Below are 16,472 nucleotides of genomic sequence, written 5' to 3' on the forward strand. Positions count from 1 at the left end.
GAATTTAATTATGAGTTTTTTATTTTTATTTTTATACAAGAGGGAGAAGTGCAAATCATCTACTTGAGACAAATTATTCAATATTTTATTTAATACAAGTTATTTAAAAAATTTCGGATAAAATGTTATCCATTATAATTTGTTTGGATTCTTACTTTTTATCCACCAAGAAAGGGGAGGCTTGTTAATGTGTTGCAGTTTTGAGAATAGAGTGTGAAGAATCAGGCAACTCAAAGCCATCTTCATTGTGGTAGGGGCAAAAGACATCTTCATCATCGTGGCTAAAATATGCAGGCATCGGCCAAAGACATGTTCATTGTGGAGTAGTGAAAAGCCATTGCGACCATTGTTGCTTGTGGGGCTCTCAGTACTTCACCTTGCTTGAAAAGAAGTGGTTAACATTAGGAAAATTTTGATTCTCCATATCCTGTGGCAATGGCCTGGGGATACTTAATTTTCAGATGCACCTTTGTCCGATGCTTGGCCAGAGAAAGAGAAGAAGAGTTATGAAGGACAGCAATGTCTACTGTTGTTGCTAATATGGCGCAGTGCTACAGACGTACACCAGCATTGCACTCAGTAGTATGTTCTCAACTTTAATTGAGTTGAACGGGGAACACGGGCAAATTGGCCAAAATTTTTAAGATGTCAACTGAAACACCTCTATACGTGAGCCCAACCCAACTAAGCATTTTGATTTATAGTTTGGACTAACTCCCTAGCTCACTGAACCAAAGGCAGGCAGCAAGGCTCAATTGGAGCTTACCCAAGTCAAGATTTAACATTAAAAACTTGGGCTTGGAAAAAAAAAAAGAGTATTTTAAGCATTAGCTTTGCGAGGTTTCCTAAACTCGAATAATTATTTATGTATTTGACCTTTAAACCTCAACTCTTGCATAAATCATCTAGTGAAAATGTATGAATGAAGAATCAAAGTGTTAATATGTTTTAATAATTACAAACAAAAACATTCAGAACTTGATCAATGCATAACAATAGAACATGTAGCTAATTAAACTTGGTTGGGTTGGGGGGTAGAGCTATTGGAACCCTAATTCTTGCCTTGCTTTCCAAAATGAAATGATTGATGTACGATTTCGACCATCAATCCATCTCTCTACATATGCATTTAGTGGCGGATTAAGTAGAAAGATTTAACTGTTGTGAAATATTATTTGTCCTTTTAAGAAAAAAGGCAAGGAATCATACATTCTTTCAATTTTTCATGGTTGGATTAATGTGCTAGCCACACAGGAATTCAGCATTGGAATCAGATGCTTTTGGCCAAGTACAAAACGCACAAACAGCTCAAGCAAGCAAATCTCTATCTGATCTAAAGAATTAGAAATTTGAAAGCATCCTTAATTTGTTCCTTGGTATCAGGCGGCAGTAGTACTGCTTGCACCCAATCTGTTCACGTAACTGTATATGTCAATAGTTTATTGGATAATTAATTTGACTTCCCATGGCAATGGCAATGCCTTAACCTTTTCCTCTCTTATTTTAATATAGTATTTATAGACCCAACTTGCACCGCATAAAGCGAAAGCTATACATCTCCCTGGAAAAGCCTAATAATAACCATAAACAAAAATATTTATCTGCAACCGAACATTGAAATTATATGTAATGAATTGCCCACTTCCCCATCTTTATCTTATAATAATAACCTTCAAATAGGCACATATTGATAGTTGTATCACTATTATTATTATTATTATTATTATTTAAAACCACTAAAAATCAATTACTTACTATCACTGTTTGTTTATATCCACTACTACTACCACTCCTCCTCCTCCTCCTCCTCCTCAATTAAACCTCAATATTATGATTATCAAATTACTGCTTGTCGTGTTTTATCATTTTGTATTTCAACAAATGGAGTTCAAACTTATCCAGCTTGACTCTTGAGGTCGTTGTTGGCCACCCCAATGTCTAACAAAAACAAACGGTTCTCACAAAAAAAAAAAAAGAAGATAATAATAATAATAATAAAGCTTAATTTCCATATATAATCTTAAGACCACCTAAAGAGTAAATACGGTTAGGACATGGTGTCTCTCCTTGGAAGCAATGACAGAATTATTGGTAGAAAAGCTCAACCACCGCAAAAGGAAGAAACCTAAAGGACCGACAGAGGAGGATAACGTCCAACAGGCCTTAAGTAAGCCCCAAGCCTCCTTCTTATTGCCCCTACCTAAACTCTATTCTCCTTTCAAGGCACTTCCAACAAAAAGCTGCCTGCCATGGGAAAACATCAAGTTACTTGCGTCTTACTCTTCTCTGTCATTGCCTCCCTCGGCCTTGTCTCCTTCACCTCATGCCTTGTTGCTGAGGCTAAGAGACCCAAGGTACGTACGTAGGTTGCTATATCGATCATTGATAAAAGTACTAATGAATTTTATTCATTTATTGCAACTAATGCGTGTGTTTTCGTTTTGTTTGTTAATTTGTTTGTTTGTTTTTGAGGTGGTTTTGCAGAAGGGTGATCTCAAACTGGATAGAAATCTGTGTTTCATACCTGCGAGTCATGCCTTTGGATTCGGAGTTGCAGCATTAATCTGTCTCTCAATCGCTCAAATCATAGGGAACATAGTAGTCTGTGCATATTACTGGTCGAGACGAAAGGCTAAGAAACCAATTCTTACTGCAATTCTCCTAGCATTTTCCTGGTAGGTGATCCATCTCTTGTATGTCTATTGAGGCAATCAGTTATGTGGATTGCCATGCTAACAGAGACAATCTTGGGCTGCTAACTGCTGGTAGAATTGTAAAGTGGATCCATATTTTAAGCCGTACATAGTTTCATTTACCCAAAAACCCAAAAAAAAAAAAAAAAACCTTCAGGTTGATCATAGAATCCTTTGCTAAAAATCTTCTAACCCTTTAATTTCTAGAATTTCTGATCACCAGAATAGGAATCGGATAACACTTGCCAGAAAAAAAAAAGCCTAATTTCATATCAATTTCACACATTTCCCAGCCTTTCCCGGTGGGCTAACTCGAGTGATGTGGATGAATCAGATTGTGTACAGATCAGACCTAGAATGTTATTTAAGAGAGAGATAGAGGAGACCAACTAGTTGGGAAAACGAATAAATGAACATGAACAGCTGGAAATGTCTCAGTTTCATAATCTCCCCTCAGATTCAACGCCGACGAAAATATAATTTAATAAAGATAACAGAAAAATGGTCTTGTGTCACGGACCTAAGGGGGAGTCCTGAATCCCACATCGAACATAATAGGAGGGTCCCTGGGGTATATAAGGGTTCACACCATCTCCGCCTTGTGAGGCGCCTTTTGTAGGACAAAACCGTGAGGTCAGGGGGCCAGAGCGGACAATACCTCACAAGGGTGTGAACCGTGGCGGAAGGCTGATCTGGGACGCCGGAAGGGTGAATGCCCGGGTCCCGGAGTCGCGCGGGTTCGGAGCTTAAGTCTCGACCCGTGACAAGTGGTATCAGAGCCAGCCCTAAACCGTTCGATCCACGCCGAGCGCCTCGAGGGAGGTAGGCAGGGTGGCCGGCCTCCGTGACGAGGACGTCACGAGGTTGGGTGCGGGAGAATGTCACAGACCTAAGGGGGAGTCCTGAATCCCACATCGAACATAATAGGAGGGTCCCTGGGGTATATAAGGGTTCACACCATCTCCGCCTTGTGAGGCGCCTTTTGTAGGACAAAACCGTGAGGTCAGGGGGCCAGAGCGGACAATACCTCACAAGGGTGTGAACCGTGGCGGAAGGCTGATCTGGGACGCCGGAAGGGTGAATGCCCGGGTCCCGGAACCGCGCGGGTTCGGAGCTTAAGTCTCGACCCGTGACACTTGGACTTTGCTATACTGTTAAAAGTCATACAGAAACACGGTCTTCATTTTTTTTAGAAGAAAAAAAAGTTAAAAAGCTTCGGTTCTTGCAGGATCAGCTTTGGAGTTGTGGCTATCTTAATAAGCGCGGCCACGATTATGAGCAGAGAACAACCCTATGGAGAAGGGTGGTTGGACGGTGAATGCTACAGAGTTAGAGACGGAGTGTACATAAGCTCTGGGGTTTTAAGCCTGGCTACCGTGCTGGACCTGCTTGGGGCAGCCGCCATGATGATATGGATGAATCAAGTTGATCAAGGCCATAAAGTGTGTGCACAGAATGCGTGAAGAAAACAAAGTAACCAGTGATAGACTCGGGATTTTTGGAGGCTTAGTTTCAAGAGAAACGATGGGTTTTGAACTCTGAAAGAAACAATCAATACCACAACTGATAACAAAGTCAAACAACTGAACAGTGCAGAGTACAGAAGCCAAAAGGCCCAACCGAAGGCTTCAAAAGCAATACTAGAATTCTTTTCCAACTTGATATTTGATATACAGAACAAAGGACAATGAGTCAGGGCCCAAAGGGGATGGCCCACTACCCACTCCAGTTCTTCGGCCCCTTCCTAAAGTCAGAAGAACAAAAATATAAGAGATGGTTCTTTTGCATATATTCCCCACAAAAGTTAGTTGATGATGTAGATAGACCCTCCACCACGATAGTGAATTTAATTTAATCCAGATCTTATAAATGTTTTCCCTATTCAAGCAAACTAAAGCGCCAATTTTTTTTTTTAAGCTTCTTGGGATCTACCTACTAAAGCTGGCTCCCTGGTCAACAAATTGAAGTCCCATACCACTATACTTGGGGTTTAATTAAAGATTTTCAAACGTCTATGCAGCAACAAAAAAAGAAAAACAAAAACAAAAAACAAAAACAATAGCACGCCCTGAGAAGAAAAAGCTAATGACAATGAAACTTGGGACGGTTCAGAGTTCTCTCCAACAACGTTTTATAATGGGAAAAAAAAAAAAAAGCAACATTCCACGAATGACAGGGATTAAGGCAAGAGTGAAGAAACCACATTGGATACCAAGGGAAATTTTACTAATACCAAATGGACGAGGGAGGAACTAAATCTTTCTGACCCCTCTTCCATACATGCTTGAACAACACTTCCAAAGAGGGCTCCACACTTGTCATAACTAACTATACCAAAGCAAAAAATTCTTATTCTTGTTATGCCTTTTCCTAGGGGTTACACATCTCGACAGGCATCGTCTTATAGTATTTTATTATTAATCATTGATATTTCCTACAAAGTTTCCTCTAACATCTAGCTGGTCCATTTTACATGTTAAACCATTTCATCATAATCATTTTTACAAGTTGAACCGTTTCTTCTATCGGGTCAGTCAGTGGCAGTCTAAAATTGGTGGCTGCACCAAAAAGACATTCCACAGCACTTTCTCTACATAAACATTTAATTTTGAAATATACATACCATAATTACTACAGATCAACCAGTCGTAATCCAATCACCTTCTTTACCCTACTTTTTCATTGTTACAAAGTGGTTTAAAACATTAACAGGCACTACATCCCTTTCAGTGTGAACACTTTCCTTGTAAAATATCAGTTCACACTGCCAAACCAGTTGTCAGTGAGTGGTTACTAGCTTATGTTGAGTCCAGGTCTCGAAATTTCTAACTAATGATTTAAAACTTGATAAAGAAAGAAAAGAAAAGATAAAAAGGGCATTATAGCAGGTTTACTGCAGATAAAATGAATGGTTAAAAATGGGTGTTAGTGTCGTAGATGGAAATTACCAAAATCCAGCAAAAAAATTGTGATGGTGGAATTCTGACGTACAAGGATGGTGGACGGTAAATCATCATTCACATATAGGCATCAAGCTACAATGATTCTTTCCTATTGGGAAAAGGCCAGTATATGAGTAAAAAACACACACACATATGAACCTGCCATAATATATCAGTTTAGTAGCTCCCTATCAAGCACCTCAGCAAGAAAATCCCAAACAACCACATTCATTTACCTTGATATAATTCATGTCTTCATAAAGCCAAAGGTTGATCGGGTAAACTGAGATGACAGATGACACTGTCTCTAGCAGTCATGGGATTTAACAGGATACTAGACTCATGTAGCATCAGAAATACATGTTCCCACGACCCCTCCCACCATAGCCATATCCCCTACCCCCGTTATAAGATGCCCTGTAGTTCTGACCATGTCCAGTACTATAGCCACCATAAGGTCCATAACTGACACGAGACCTCTGTTGGAAGTTGCCAAACGTCTGGAAAGTTAAAAATGAACAAGAAATCAATTATTTAACAAAACTTTTCACGAAGTTTTGTACCTATTTTCTTTTTTGTGAAAAATATAACAAACCTTTGGTCAAAAAGAAAAGGAAAGAAAAATGTAACAAACCTCACTATCTGACTTCATTCTCTCAGAGAAACGATTCTGTTCATTCCTTGCACTACGGGATTGAGAATTACAGGAAATTGTGTCAAAAAAGTCATCCTTCTTGTAAGCAGGCTGCAGAAATACTCAAAAGTGTTTATATGAATCTATATGAAATAATAACAATATCCATACAAGCTGTGACTTTAATTCATATTGAAAATTATGAAACTCGCAAACCCTGACTTGTATATAAAGATAGAGAGAAAAACCTTTGGATCAAAATTTGAGAGTAGGCGGCCAATACCCCATTTGTCCACCAAGGTCTGATCAGACACATCATCCTTTATGCCTTCTTCTGCTATATCCTTTTGGTTTGCCTTCCCAAGGTAGCTCCACACTTCATCCTTTTTGAATTTCTCATTCATGGCTTCAAAATCAAATTCTTCAGTAAACTGTGGGGTGGAGTCTAAAGACTGCAAAATTCAATAATATGCAACAAGTAGCTTTTACTAAGATTTCAACCTATCCAATTCTATCTACATAAATGAATAAAACAAGACCATCCAATAACATCTACACATTCTTCAACTCCATATAGGTCCATTTATATATACAATAAAAGAATCAAAGGCACAGGTTAGAATACTTTTTTTCAAAGGATTCAATATATTGGTTAGTCTAACGTTTAGGAAAAGACAATCTACGGAACTTGGAATTTCTGCCAGGTAGTTTTGTTCCTAGAACTGGACAAAATGTACAACCATTTAAGGATCTTGTCAAAATAGTACAAATACAAACAGGATGGCTAACATCTGTATTTCCTTTGAGGCCAACTAATGGGAACACTACAATATTTATGCATGGCTATTCACAAGCATAAGTTTTCAGATTCAACAAAGCACAAAGACACTTTAGGAAAAGAAAAATTATCTGACCTGTTGTGCAGGAGTTGGCAGAGGCAACAATGGTGGTTGAGTTACTGGAGTAGAATTCACAGATGGAGTATAAGAGGATAGAGATGTAAAAGCAGTTGTATCCTTACGATCAGGATATGTATTCTGTGTTGAAGAAAGCGCATGGGGTCTGGTCTGTGCTAGATGACCCGGAGTTAATAAAGATGGAGATGATGTTAGCAAGGAACCTGAAGAACCAGCCAGATAAGGCATGGGGGTGAGAAGAATAGATAAAGGACTGGCGGTAGCAGCAGCAGGGCTACTAACAGCTTTGCCGACAGGTTGAGATTGAGAGATGTTTGTGTCTTCAAAAGATGAAGGAAAAGAAGACACTGTCAGTTTATTAGAAGTATATGCAGCCTGTGAGGGTGGTGCCTTTAAGGATGAGCAGGATGGCATATCAGGGGACATGGAACATTGCACTGGAGTAAAAGAGCCTGTAGCAGTAGAGTGTAAAGAACTAGATGTAGTAGACGAAAGGAGAGGGTTAACAGGTTCTGGTGCATTTATCAATCCCATAATGGGTGAAGAGCGAAGATCAGGATCGTTTACATGACTCTGCACTGTCATAGGAGATGACAACATTGATAGAGATTGAAAAGGAATAGGGTTCTGTTGAGCTTGAGAAACATTGATTGGTGTTCCACTATATCCGTGCCAATACAACAGATTGGAAAATAATGGAGTACCAGCATTTTGAGCAGCCTGAGAATGATTTGATGAATTTGATGGATCCACCTGAGGTGGAAATTGATGTCTTGGCAAAGCACTTGGATAGACCCTACTGGCTAGTGCAGGGGTATCCTGCCACTGAGTTGATTCTGTTAAAGTTCTACAACCAATTGAAACTGATGGAGAAGGGCAAAGAGACACACCTGCAAACCGTGACTGCAAAGGGAAGTAACACAAGAGGAAAATTAATTACTCTTAAATTTGACCTTTGGAAGATTTTAGATTTTAAATATTTTTAAATGATACCTGAATAATGGCAGGGTCATAGTGAATCTGCTCATCTATTTGCAAAGGAGGGGAAGACTTAACTTGCAAATCCTGGATTGAATGTCTCAATAGAAATCAGCAAACACCATGAATCATTATCTTATAACATTCTAACAATTTATTATGAGCACACATGCATGTGTATATGTGTACAATCAGAATCAATGAGCAAAAAATTTGAAGAGCTCCCAATGGCCTGCCATAAGATTTAGCATTATCCTTGAGTGGACAAGATTCAACCCAAAACCTCGTTGTGGTGCCTAAATGGTTGTTCTCCGACAGAACTACTTCTATGCATGCAAACTCTAATTTCCATGGATGTTCTTATTGATATTAAATAGCTTAATCACTCTTAATAGCAATGTTTACATGAGATGCTTTCATTACAAACAACAGCGTTTTCTATGACATTTTTTAATATGAGACAATGTTTCTTGTTTCCTCTGATATTGTCAAACTAGAAGACTATGCATCATACCATTTACCTTAAAATCTAATATTTTGATTATATGCAAACCAAATCTTTTTAAACTTCACATAAATGCCTTAGTTAGTTTTCTGTGCTTTTACTCCTACTCGTTCTAACAAGAATAAGAAATGTATCACATAGAAAGTTAAAAGAGAACATGCATTGGTCAATGTAGACAGTCAACTCCCAAAAAGAGCCAAAGAGAAGGGGCAAAGTACAAAGTAAAACTTTCAGATGCATGAGACTAAAAGCATAATATAATAAATTGATTAACTTTCTTGAAATTTGACAAGAAGAGTCCTGAAGCTTAAGATCAATTGGACACTAATGGTGCCAAATACCTAAACTCTAAAAGAACATTCCAAACAGACAAAACACCCATTAATCATGTGCTTTACACATTCCAATGCCATTTTCACTTTGCACAATTATAGTCATGCCAAGTTTTGATAACTACTGACACTTGAGGTTTCACATTCTCAAATCAGATATCTTTCTGCTTTTTTTTTTTCCTGGTATATATGCACGTATGTGAGACTCAACAAATGACTTTACCTTTCCAGCAATTACTAAGAATTTTAATTTATCAACGGAAGCTGCCAGAAAAGTAGCAGGACAAACTGGCACCAGAAAAAGACTGATACATCTACTCATAGTTTGTAAATAAATGCATAAGCACCATATATAAAAAATAAAGAAAAAAGAATTATGTTCATCAGAGTAATCCAAAAAGCATCTTCGAAAATGATAAAATCTACTATGATGCACAATCGTTTGAGCAAAGAGTTGCGATAGCAGAGAAAATTATCGTTCACAATAGTCCAGCATACGACAACAGAGAGAGGAATAAAATAGAAAAAGCTTTAAACACCATAAACACATTATACAAGACCCGTTAGCAAGGGACATCCAACCAACCCAAAAATAAACAAGCAACACTGTACACATAACATGAGCAACAAAATGCAAATTTTATTGCTGATTCAAAAGAAAAGAACCACGAGGACAGATTCATGAAATGCTCTCACTTACCTTAATGTCACTTCCACGGAAGAGAACGTATTCATACACCTTATCACTTGGTGGCACTTGTGGACCATCCTTCTTCCGACCCTCTGTTCCATAAGATCTTACTGCAACATCAAAAGGAAGACTTTAGACAATCCATCAGGAAACTCGGAAAACAGCATCAGGAACACTAAAAATTATCATCAACTCCATCTTATTGCCATGCACAGTTACACACATATCTTCATAGATTAGTAAACACTTCTTAAAAATTTTACACACTTATTTATGGCAAATTATTAATATACAATCACCTTATAACAAATGCTCTATCAAATGTTCACCAAATATTCACTCTAAAATATCGAGAAATTATCAAAAAATTTCCCAACCTTCAAACACTAATTGCATAATACGTATTAACCTCACCTAACCACACAAATCCATCGCAAAAGCATCATTTGAAGGACCGAGCATCGTCCATTCACCAAAAAATGATAAATATAAATAAAAAGAAAAAGGAAAAAGAGAAAAAAAACCCTAAGTCTACAGACAGTAGAAGAAATGCAGATACATAAAAAGCAATAGACATGCAGGTGTATGAATACGCCTACAGACATACGTATATTTATGAGTATATCGATTGAGAAAAATACGGGTACCGTTTTTGAGGCCAATGGTGGAATCTTGGACGTTGAGATAATAAAGAACACCTTCGTAGCGTACCTCGTACTTAGAAATGAGACTAATGAAGTTTCCTATATACGAGTCCCCTGCATTTTTGGAATTCGACGAAGATTCGCTGGGCATCTCTACCTAATCAACCGCTACGAACAAAAAAAAGGAAAGCTATCGTGATAATTTTTCTCGAGAAAATCTGTGAGGAAAAGAACAAGAATGAAAGAAACAAAATTTAAAGATTGTCTTGAAAAGCGAATTGATTGTTTCAAAAGTTAGGATTCGCTATTCCCTGAAGAATCCAAAAGTTTGCTTCTACGTAATGGGAAAACTTTGAGGCTGGCTGGGAAGAATACGTGTTACTAGAGCATTTGCACCGGGAAAATGTCGGTTAATTGAAACGACGTCGTTGTGGTGCTGGGTCTAAATTCTAGAATAGAAGGGCCCTAATTTTTTTCGTTTTTTTGGTCGGAGGAGGGCCCTAATGTTATTGTGGATCATTTCGCAAATGGGCAAACAGAACGAAATAAATCGGATATTCGGATACACATATCCAATTTATGACAGTACATGCCTACATGGCCACCACCAGATATGTGACAAACAGAACATGAGACTGAAGAACAACCTAGAAAAGGTTTCCGGTGATAGTATTTTTGTATATTTTTAATAAAATAAAATAATTAATTTTTTATTAATAAATTAAATTATTAACTTTTAGGTGAAAAAATAAATAAAATAAAAAATATTTTTACTAATTATAATAATAAAAACAAAGGAATTCAGTAAAAAATAAATGAAATAAAATGAAATAACGTGAAATAATATAATTTTATTTAAAATTTTGTAAATTATTGAAAAATAAAATAATAATATAAAAAATTTTCATTAGCACTTTTTAAAGAAGTTTTAATTTATAACTTTGACTAAAAACTCAAATTTACTTCTCATATAATTTAAATTTTTTAAAATTTTAAAAGTGAGTAAATAGTATTTATAGTCTTTAAATTTTAGGTTAAATTTTATTTTTGTTCTTAAATTTTAAAAAATTTTAATTGAATTTTTAATTACCCAAATATATACCAATTTAATCCTCTCATTTATTAGACCATCTAAATTAACAGAAAATCTCACTTGACATTATACATAATTTTTAAAAATTTTAATACATAAAATTTTAACGTTGACTTAAATATGTACAATTAAAAAATGTGGAATTAAAAATAAAAAAAAAACTTTAAATCAAAACATAACATAATTAAAGACAAAAGTATTAAACTAACTCAACAAGGATTTACTTCTGACTTATCAGTTGAATGCATGTAAACTAGCTCAACATGGTAAATCTTACATGGCATGACAAAAAATCTTCTAAACTTGTATTTTGTGAAATTTTTTTGTTGTTTGAACAGATTACCTAAAATTTTTTATGGTTTTTAAACAAATTATAAAACCAAAAGGCAAAAGATTAAAAAAATAAACTTTGACCATCCATAATCTATCTGCCATTAAAGCCTTTATTGAGCTTGAAATAGAATTTGATTAAATCCTCTCTCAAGACCCACATCTCTCTACTCTTTCCCAATATCTTGCTGACCTCAAAACCCTCATCGAAACCCTTGAAAAGAGTCGTAATTATAGCCTCAGAAGTTTTTTAACTTATCGAGTCTTGACTCACTTCATTTTTTGCGTCGCCAATTTGATTGAGTATGAGATTCAAGTCTAAATTGACCGTGAGAGCATTGAAAGCTTGATAAAAGGTTTGAAAGAGCCATAGAAGAATGAAGATGAGTTGGTTCGTTATTAGCTCAATTCGAAGACCAAGTTTCATAAGGGTTTAATCGTGAGTTACAAAATTTAGTCATAAAATAGAAAAGCCTTTTCAATTTTACAATCGATCCTTTACGACTTGAATTGTACAAAACAAATTTGAGAAAATGCAGTACTTTGTATAACCACCCATTGCCTAAAAGTTTTGTGTGAGTTGATTAAGTTTACTAATCTCTCTTTATGGATGAAATTATTAGTAATGGGGAAATTCCCAAATTTTTAACTTTGTTGGAATCCAAGGATTTGGACATGAAAGTTTTGGCCTTTGATTGCATTCTTGAATTTGGTTACTTTAGATGTAAAAAAGTTGTACAAACATTGCTTAGAGAATAATGAGAGTGGGGAGAAGAAACCTATGGCCTTTGATAAAGATTTGGACATGAAAGTTTTGGCCTTTGATAAAGAAACTTGTGGAGTTGCAAAGATCAGAGCTTGGTGGTGATTTGATCAAGATGGGAAAGTTTGGTGATGAAAATGAGAAGAATGGGAGAAGAAAAAAGAGGAAAGAAAACAAGTTTTCGTCTTCCTTCATGTAATATGTTTAAACAACAAAAAAAATTTCACGTAATACAAGTTTGAAAGCTTATGTATCATGCTACATAAGATTTAGTGTCAATTTAGATGGTACAAAAAATAGAAGAACCGCATTAACATACGTTTGAACAATTAAAAACTCGATTAGAACTTTTCAAAGTTTAAGGATCAATATATAATTTGGCCCAAAGTTTAGAAACCACGTGTGCTGTTAATTGTAAAAAAAATTGTAAATCAAGATAACTCTAAATTCTTCACAAGATTCAAATTTTTTAATACAAAAATAAAAACAAATTACTAAAGTTTCTTATAATCATATATAGCAAGAAACTCTATTTTTATGGGTACACTACAAGCAAATTATCATATGCCAATGCTTAAAAAAGTGTTAGTAAAAGTTAAAAATCCATCAATATAGCATAATAAATCCTATACTGATGGTTAAAATGTATATTTCAATGAATTTCTAATCGTCAATATATCTATTGTCGATATCGACCTATCCCGATGGTTTATAAAGTGTTAGAATATATAGTAGAGATACACCAGTGGTTTAAGTTCATTAGTAATTGTATATCAATTGGTATAGCATCTCTTATATGTTTTAATGTTATACCTTTTAACGATAATTAACACCTGCCAGTATAGACTTCTATGGTTTAATTTTTCTTACTTATACCTACGGATTATTGGACATTATATTTTTTACCAACGGTTAATGCCCGTTAGTATAGCCTCATGTGTTTTTACTTTTACCAACAGTTGACTATTGGTGGCGTCAATATAGCCTAAAATATTCCAACAGAAAAAGGGCTTTACCAACAGTTGACTATTGGTGGCATCAGTATAACCTAAAATATTCTAATGAAAATAAACTTTACCAACGGTTGATAATTGGTGGCATCAGTATAATATAAAATATTCCAACAGAAAATGGTGTTAGTATAAATGTAAAAATGTTGGTAAAAACTTTTCTTTTGAATTATATTTTCAATTATTAATATCAATTTATTTAAAATCATAATATGATATTGTTTCATATAAATTTCAAATACACAACAAAGTAAAATATATTTAATAACATTTCAAATATAACTACAAGCAAATTATTTTATAATATTCAAACTATGAATAAGTCAAGAACTAAAGTCATTGTATCAAGTTTAGATAAAAACAAACATCATTAAATATCTACAAACATGGTGCATAAAGTAAATAAACAACTTTCCAAAGCAAATGATGCCACCATAGATTTCTAAATAAAAGGATTTGTATATATAAAATAAAAAAAACAATTAGATAATTAAATTAAAAGCAAAAAGAACAAGTACCGTAAGAAGTAGATGCCTAAAAATACAAAGAATCATCTTAGTTAAAGTTATTGGTTTCTATCAATATTGTTTCGCAATATTGTTTCATTAATAGATATTTAATTTGTTCACCACATGGAATAGTTACGACAAAGTTTCAATTCGTTTTCACATATCAAAGCTCAAAATCTTATTGAGTCTAAGAAAGGAGCACAGATAAAAAAAGATGATAATGCATAACTTTGATAGAAACATAGGTTTAACGAAATAATTATAGCACTACATAAGCACAATGATAGAAATTGGAAACAAACATAGTTTTTTGTTAATATCCATTTATATAATAATTCGTTAGCACACAATTACAGTAATGACAAACTTTCACAATTATATGATTCAAAACCTAGATTAAAACATCGATTTTGGCATTCTATCTAGGAAACAAGTATCGAGTAAAATATTTATACATACACATCATGCGTCAATGAGTTTACCATTTTCATTTTGATCAGGTTGGTGACTCAAATTTGAAGACTGATTGTTTTCACGTGTGATTTTTGGAGTACTACTAGCATCAGGAGCCTAAAAATAATTTAAAAGAAATTTGAATAAGGTTCAAAATTCATGAACAAGATGATAATTTACATATATATATAAACTAAAATAAATGTTATATATGCCTCTCTATTCACCATGTGAGTAATAGTATTCAAGATATCAATATTCTCATTAAAAAATTATCTTTGAAGTAATGACAATATGGTACTCAAAGTTTCTTTCAAGTCTTTGATTTCAGCCTTCAACTCTTGTATCTTTTCTTTATGTTGTACTAATTTAGAAGATGAAAGATCATATTATTTAGATGAAATAGATATTGTACTCATACAACGAACATGCCCTTTTCTCTCCAGCCCTTTAACTTTTGAATAAACATTATCTTTCCACGAACTCTCTTCATAATTCTTAGCACTATTTTCACTTAAACATTTTTTCATGAGTTCCTAAAATTGTAAACAAACATTTTAATATAAATAAACTAAATTAACATAAGTAAAAGCAAGTATAAATTAAATTTAATATCACAATTTCAGCTACTTTGTTATTTACAACACTTTCATCTTTATGTGTACGAGAAAAAATATATACCTCAACACGTGATGGTGGAATTCCATTAGCTTCTTATTTCTACAAAGGTATAACATTAATTATTATAATGACAAAATCACACATAAATAGTAAACTTCATATTTGTTTAACTAAATGCAACAAAGAATATTTGATATATGTACCAAGGTTTCAATGATCCTAAAAAATGATTGTTCCTATGTATGAGGCTCATCTAGTTTTAAGCGATTTGTTTTGTTTGCCTCACTTTGTTCTTTTAATGAACAAGAAAAGATATATTATAATAGCTCATTATTATATCACAATGTTAGAAGAAAATAAATAGTATATTTTATAAACATTTACTTTCGCTTTATTAGTCAATCAATGTGCAGTAAGAAACAAGAATTGATCTTTATCTACTCGAGAATCATCAACCTTTACAACCATTTCCTTTGGTGTCTTACGTTCATCGTAAAATTTAAACTTCAATTTGTTTTTCCATAGCCTCCACTTAGCACCCATATTTCTTATTGCACAAGACTTAATTTTTTGAATTATTTTTTCATCAACGAACTCATCAGAATCAGACTTATGAAATTTGAACTTCGACTACAATTTTAAAAAGATAATTGAAAAGAACATGTCAATATATATTATATGAATTGATACTATTAACTATAAACTAAAAGATTATTGTCATGACATTAAAAAGTAACTAAACCATTATCATATTGATATCTCTAATGTTTTTCACATTTCTTTCTTCTTATCATCTGACATTTCATGCCAATTTGTATAATTAATTGGTTCAAAGCTAGACATTTTCACCATACGACCAATAGATCGAGTTAAAAGCAAGATTTATCACCAATAGGTACAACATCATCGATAACCTTAGAAACAACATGATCCTCTTTTTTCAAATCTAAATATTAGCCATACATGTAGGACCATGAGCTTTTCTACATTGAGTATTTCTTACATAGAAAATTACATGCAAAGAAAGTAATTAAATTCATTAAAAAAATTTAATTTTACAACATTATAATGCATAAAAATTTATACTAACAGAATATAGTATTTTTGTACCTGAATGTTTCACTTGTTCGTTTTAATTTTCATTATTTATATATTGAGAAATTAGTTTTTAAGATTCTTGTAGAGGCTCATATTGTAAAAGCTTTGGTTCTAGAGGCACAAGTTGTTTTTCAGATTGTGCGTGCAATTGAGAACTAGAGGCATGGTTTGCCTTAGAAATATTCAATCATTTACGCTTTGCCATCTCAAGTCTAATAATACATAAAATTTACTAAATATAATACAAAAGAAAACTTGT

The 16,472-nt window shown here is 34.2% G+C and overlaps 2 protein-coding genes and 1 pseudogene across 3 annotated transcripts; 2 read left to right on the forward strand and 1 right to left on the reverse strand.

Moving 5' to 3' along the window:
* Nucleotides 1-1,812: 1,812 nt before the first annotated feature.
* LOC111286074 (protein MODIFYING WALL LIGNIN-1-like) lies at nucleotides 1,813-5,574 on the forward strand. Its single transcript, XM_089745879.1, has 3 exons — nucleotides 1,813-2,354; nucleotides 2,485-2,675; nucleotides 3,922-5,574. The coding sequence occupies exons 1-3, from the start codon at nucleotides 2,250-2,252 to the stop codon at nucleotides 4,154-4,156; spliced, it is 531 nt and encodes a 176-aa protein (XP_089602005.1). The 5' UTR covers nucleotides 1,813-2,249; the 3' UTR covers nucleotides 4,157-5,574.
* Nucleotides 5,575-5,886: 312 nt separating this feature from the next.
* On the reverse strand, nucleotides 5,887-10,717 carry LOC111275507 (decapping 5-like protein). 2 transcript variants are annotated; one of them, XM_022860865.2, is made up of 8 exons: nucleotides 10,340-10,711; nucleotides 9,702-9,802; nucleotides 8,180-8,251; nucleotides 8,077-8,089; nucleotides 7,184-7,389; nucleotides 6,518-6,721; nucleotides 6,270-6,380; nucleotides 5,887-6,135 (listed from the first exon to the last, which is right to left on the reverse strand). In XM_022860865.2, exons 1-8 carry the CDS (start codon nucleotides 10,485-10,487, stop codon nucleotides 5,986-5,988), a joined length of 1,005 nt encoding a protein of 334 aa, XP_022716600.1. In that variant the 5' UTR covers nucleotides 10,488-10,711; the 3' UTR covers nucleotides 5,887-5,985. The 2 variants fall into 2 exon arrangements, with proteins under 2 accessions (XP_022716600.1, XP_022716594.1); XM_022860859.2 differs by having other exon boundaries at nucleotides 7,184-8,089; nucleotides 10,340-10,717.
* A 1,127-nt stretch (nucleotides 10,718-11,844) lies between these two features.
* LOC149513936 (uncharacterized) lies at nucleotides 11,845-12,721 on the forward strand (annotated as a pseudogene).
* Nucleotides 12,722-16,472: the final 3,751 nt, after the last annotated feature.

The sequence above is a fragment of the Durio zibethinus genome, chromosome 17, assembly GCF_047325235.1.
Source record: "Durio zibethinus cultivar Kanyao isolate XHJ-2024 chromosome 17, ASM4732523v1, whole genome shotgun sequence".
NCBI classification, from domain to species: domain Eukaryota; kingdom Viridiplantae; phylum Streptophyta; class Magnoliopsida; order Malvales; family Malvaceae; genus Durio; species Durio zibethinus.

Coding starts and splice junctions, on each gene's coding strand:
- LOC111286074 (XM_089745879.1), top strand. CDS start 2,250: ATGGGAAAACATCAAGTTACTTGCGTCTTACTCTTCTCTGTCATTGCC. Junction 2,355..2,484: donor CTGAGGCTAAGAGACCCAAG/GTACGTACGTAG, acceptor GTGGTTTTGCAG/AAGGGTGATCTCAAACTGGA. Junction 2,676..3,921: donor ATTCTCCTAGCATTTTCCTG/GTAGGTGATCCA, acceptor CGGTTCTTGCAG/GATCAGCTTTGGAGTTGTGG.
- LOC111275507 (XM_022860859.2), bottom strand. CDS start 10,487: ATGCCCAGCGAATCTTCGTCGAATTCCAAAAATGCAGGGGACTCGTAT. Junction 6,722..7,183: donor TGCCAACTCCTGCACAACAG/GTCAGATAATTT, acceptor TGAATTTTGCAG/TCTTTAGACTCCACCCCACA. Junction 6,381..6,517: donor TCTCAAATTTTGATCCAAAG/GTTTTTCTCTCT, acceptor GTATTTCTGCAG/CCTGCTTACAAGAAGGATGA.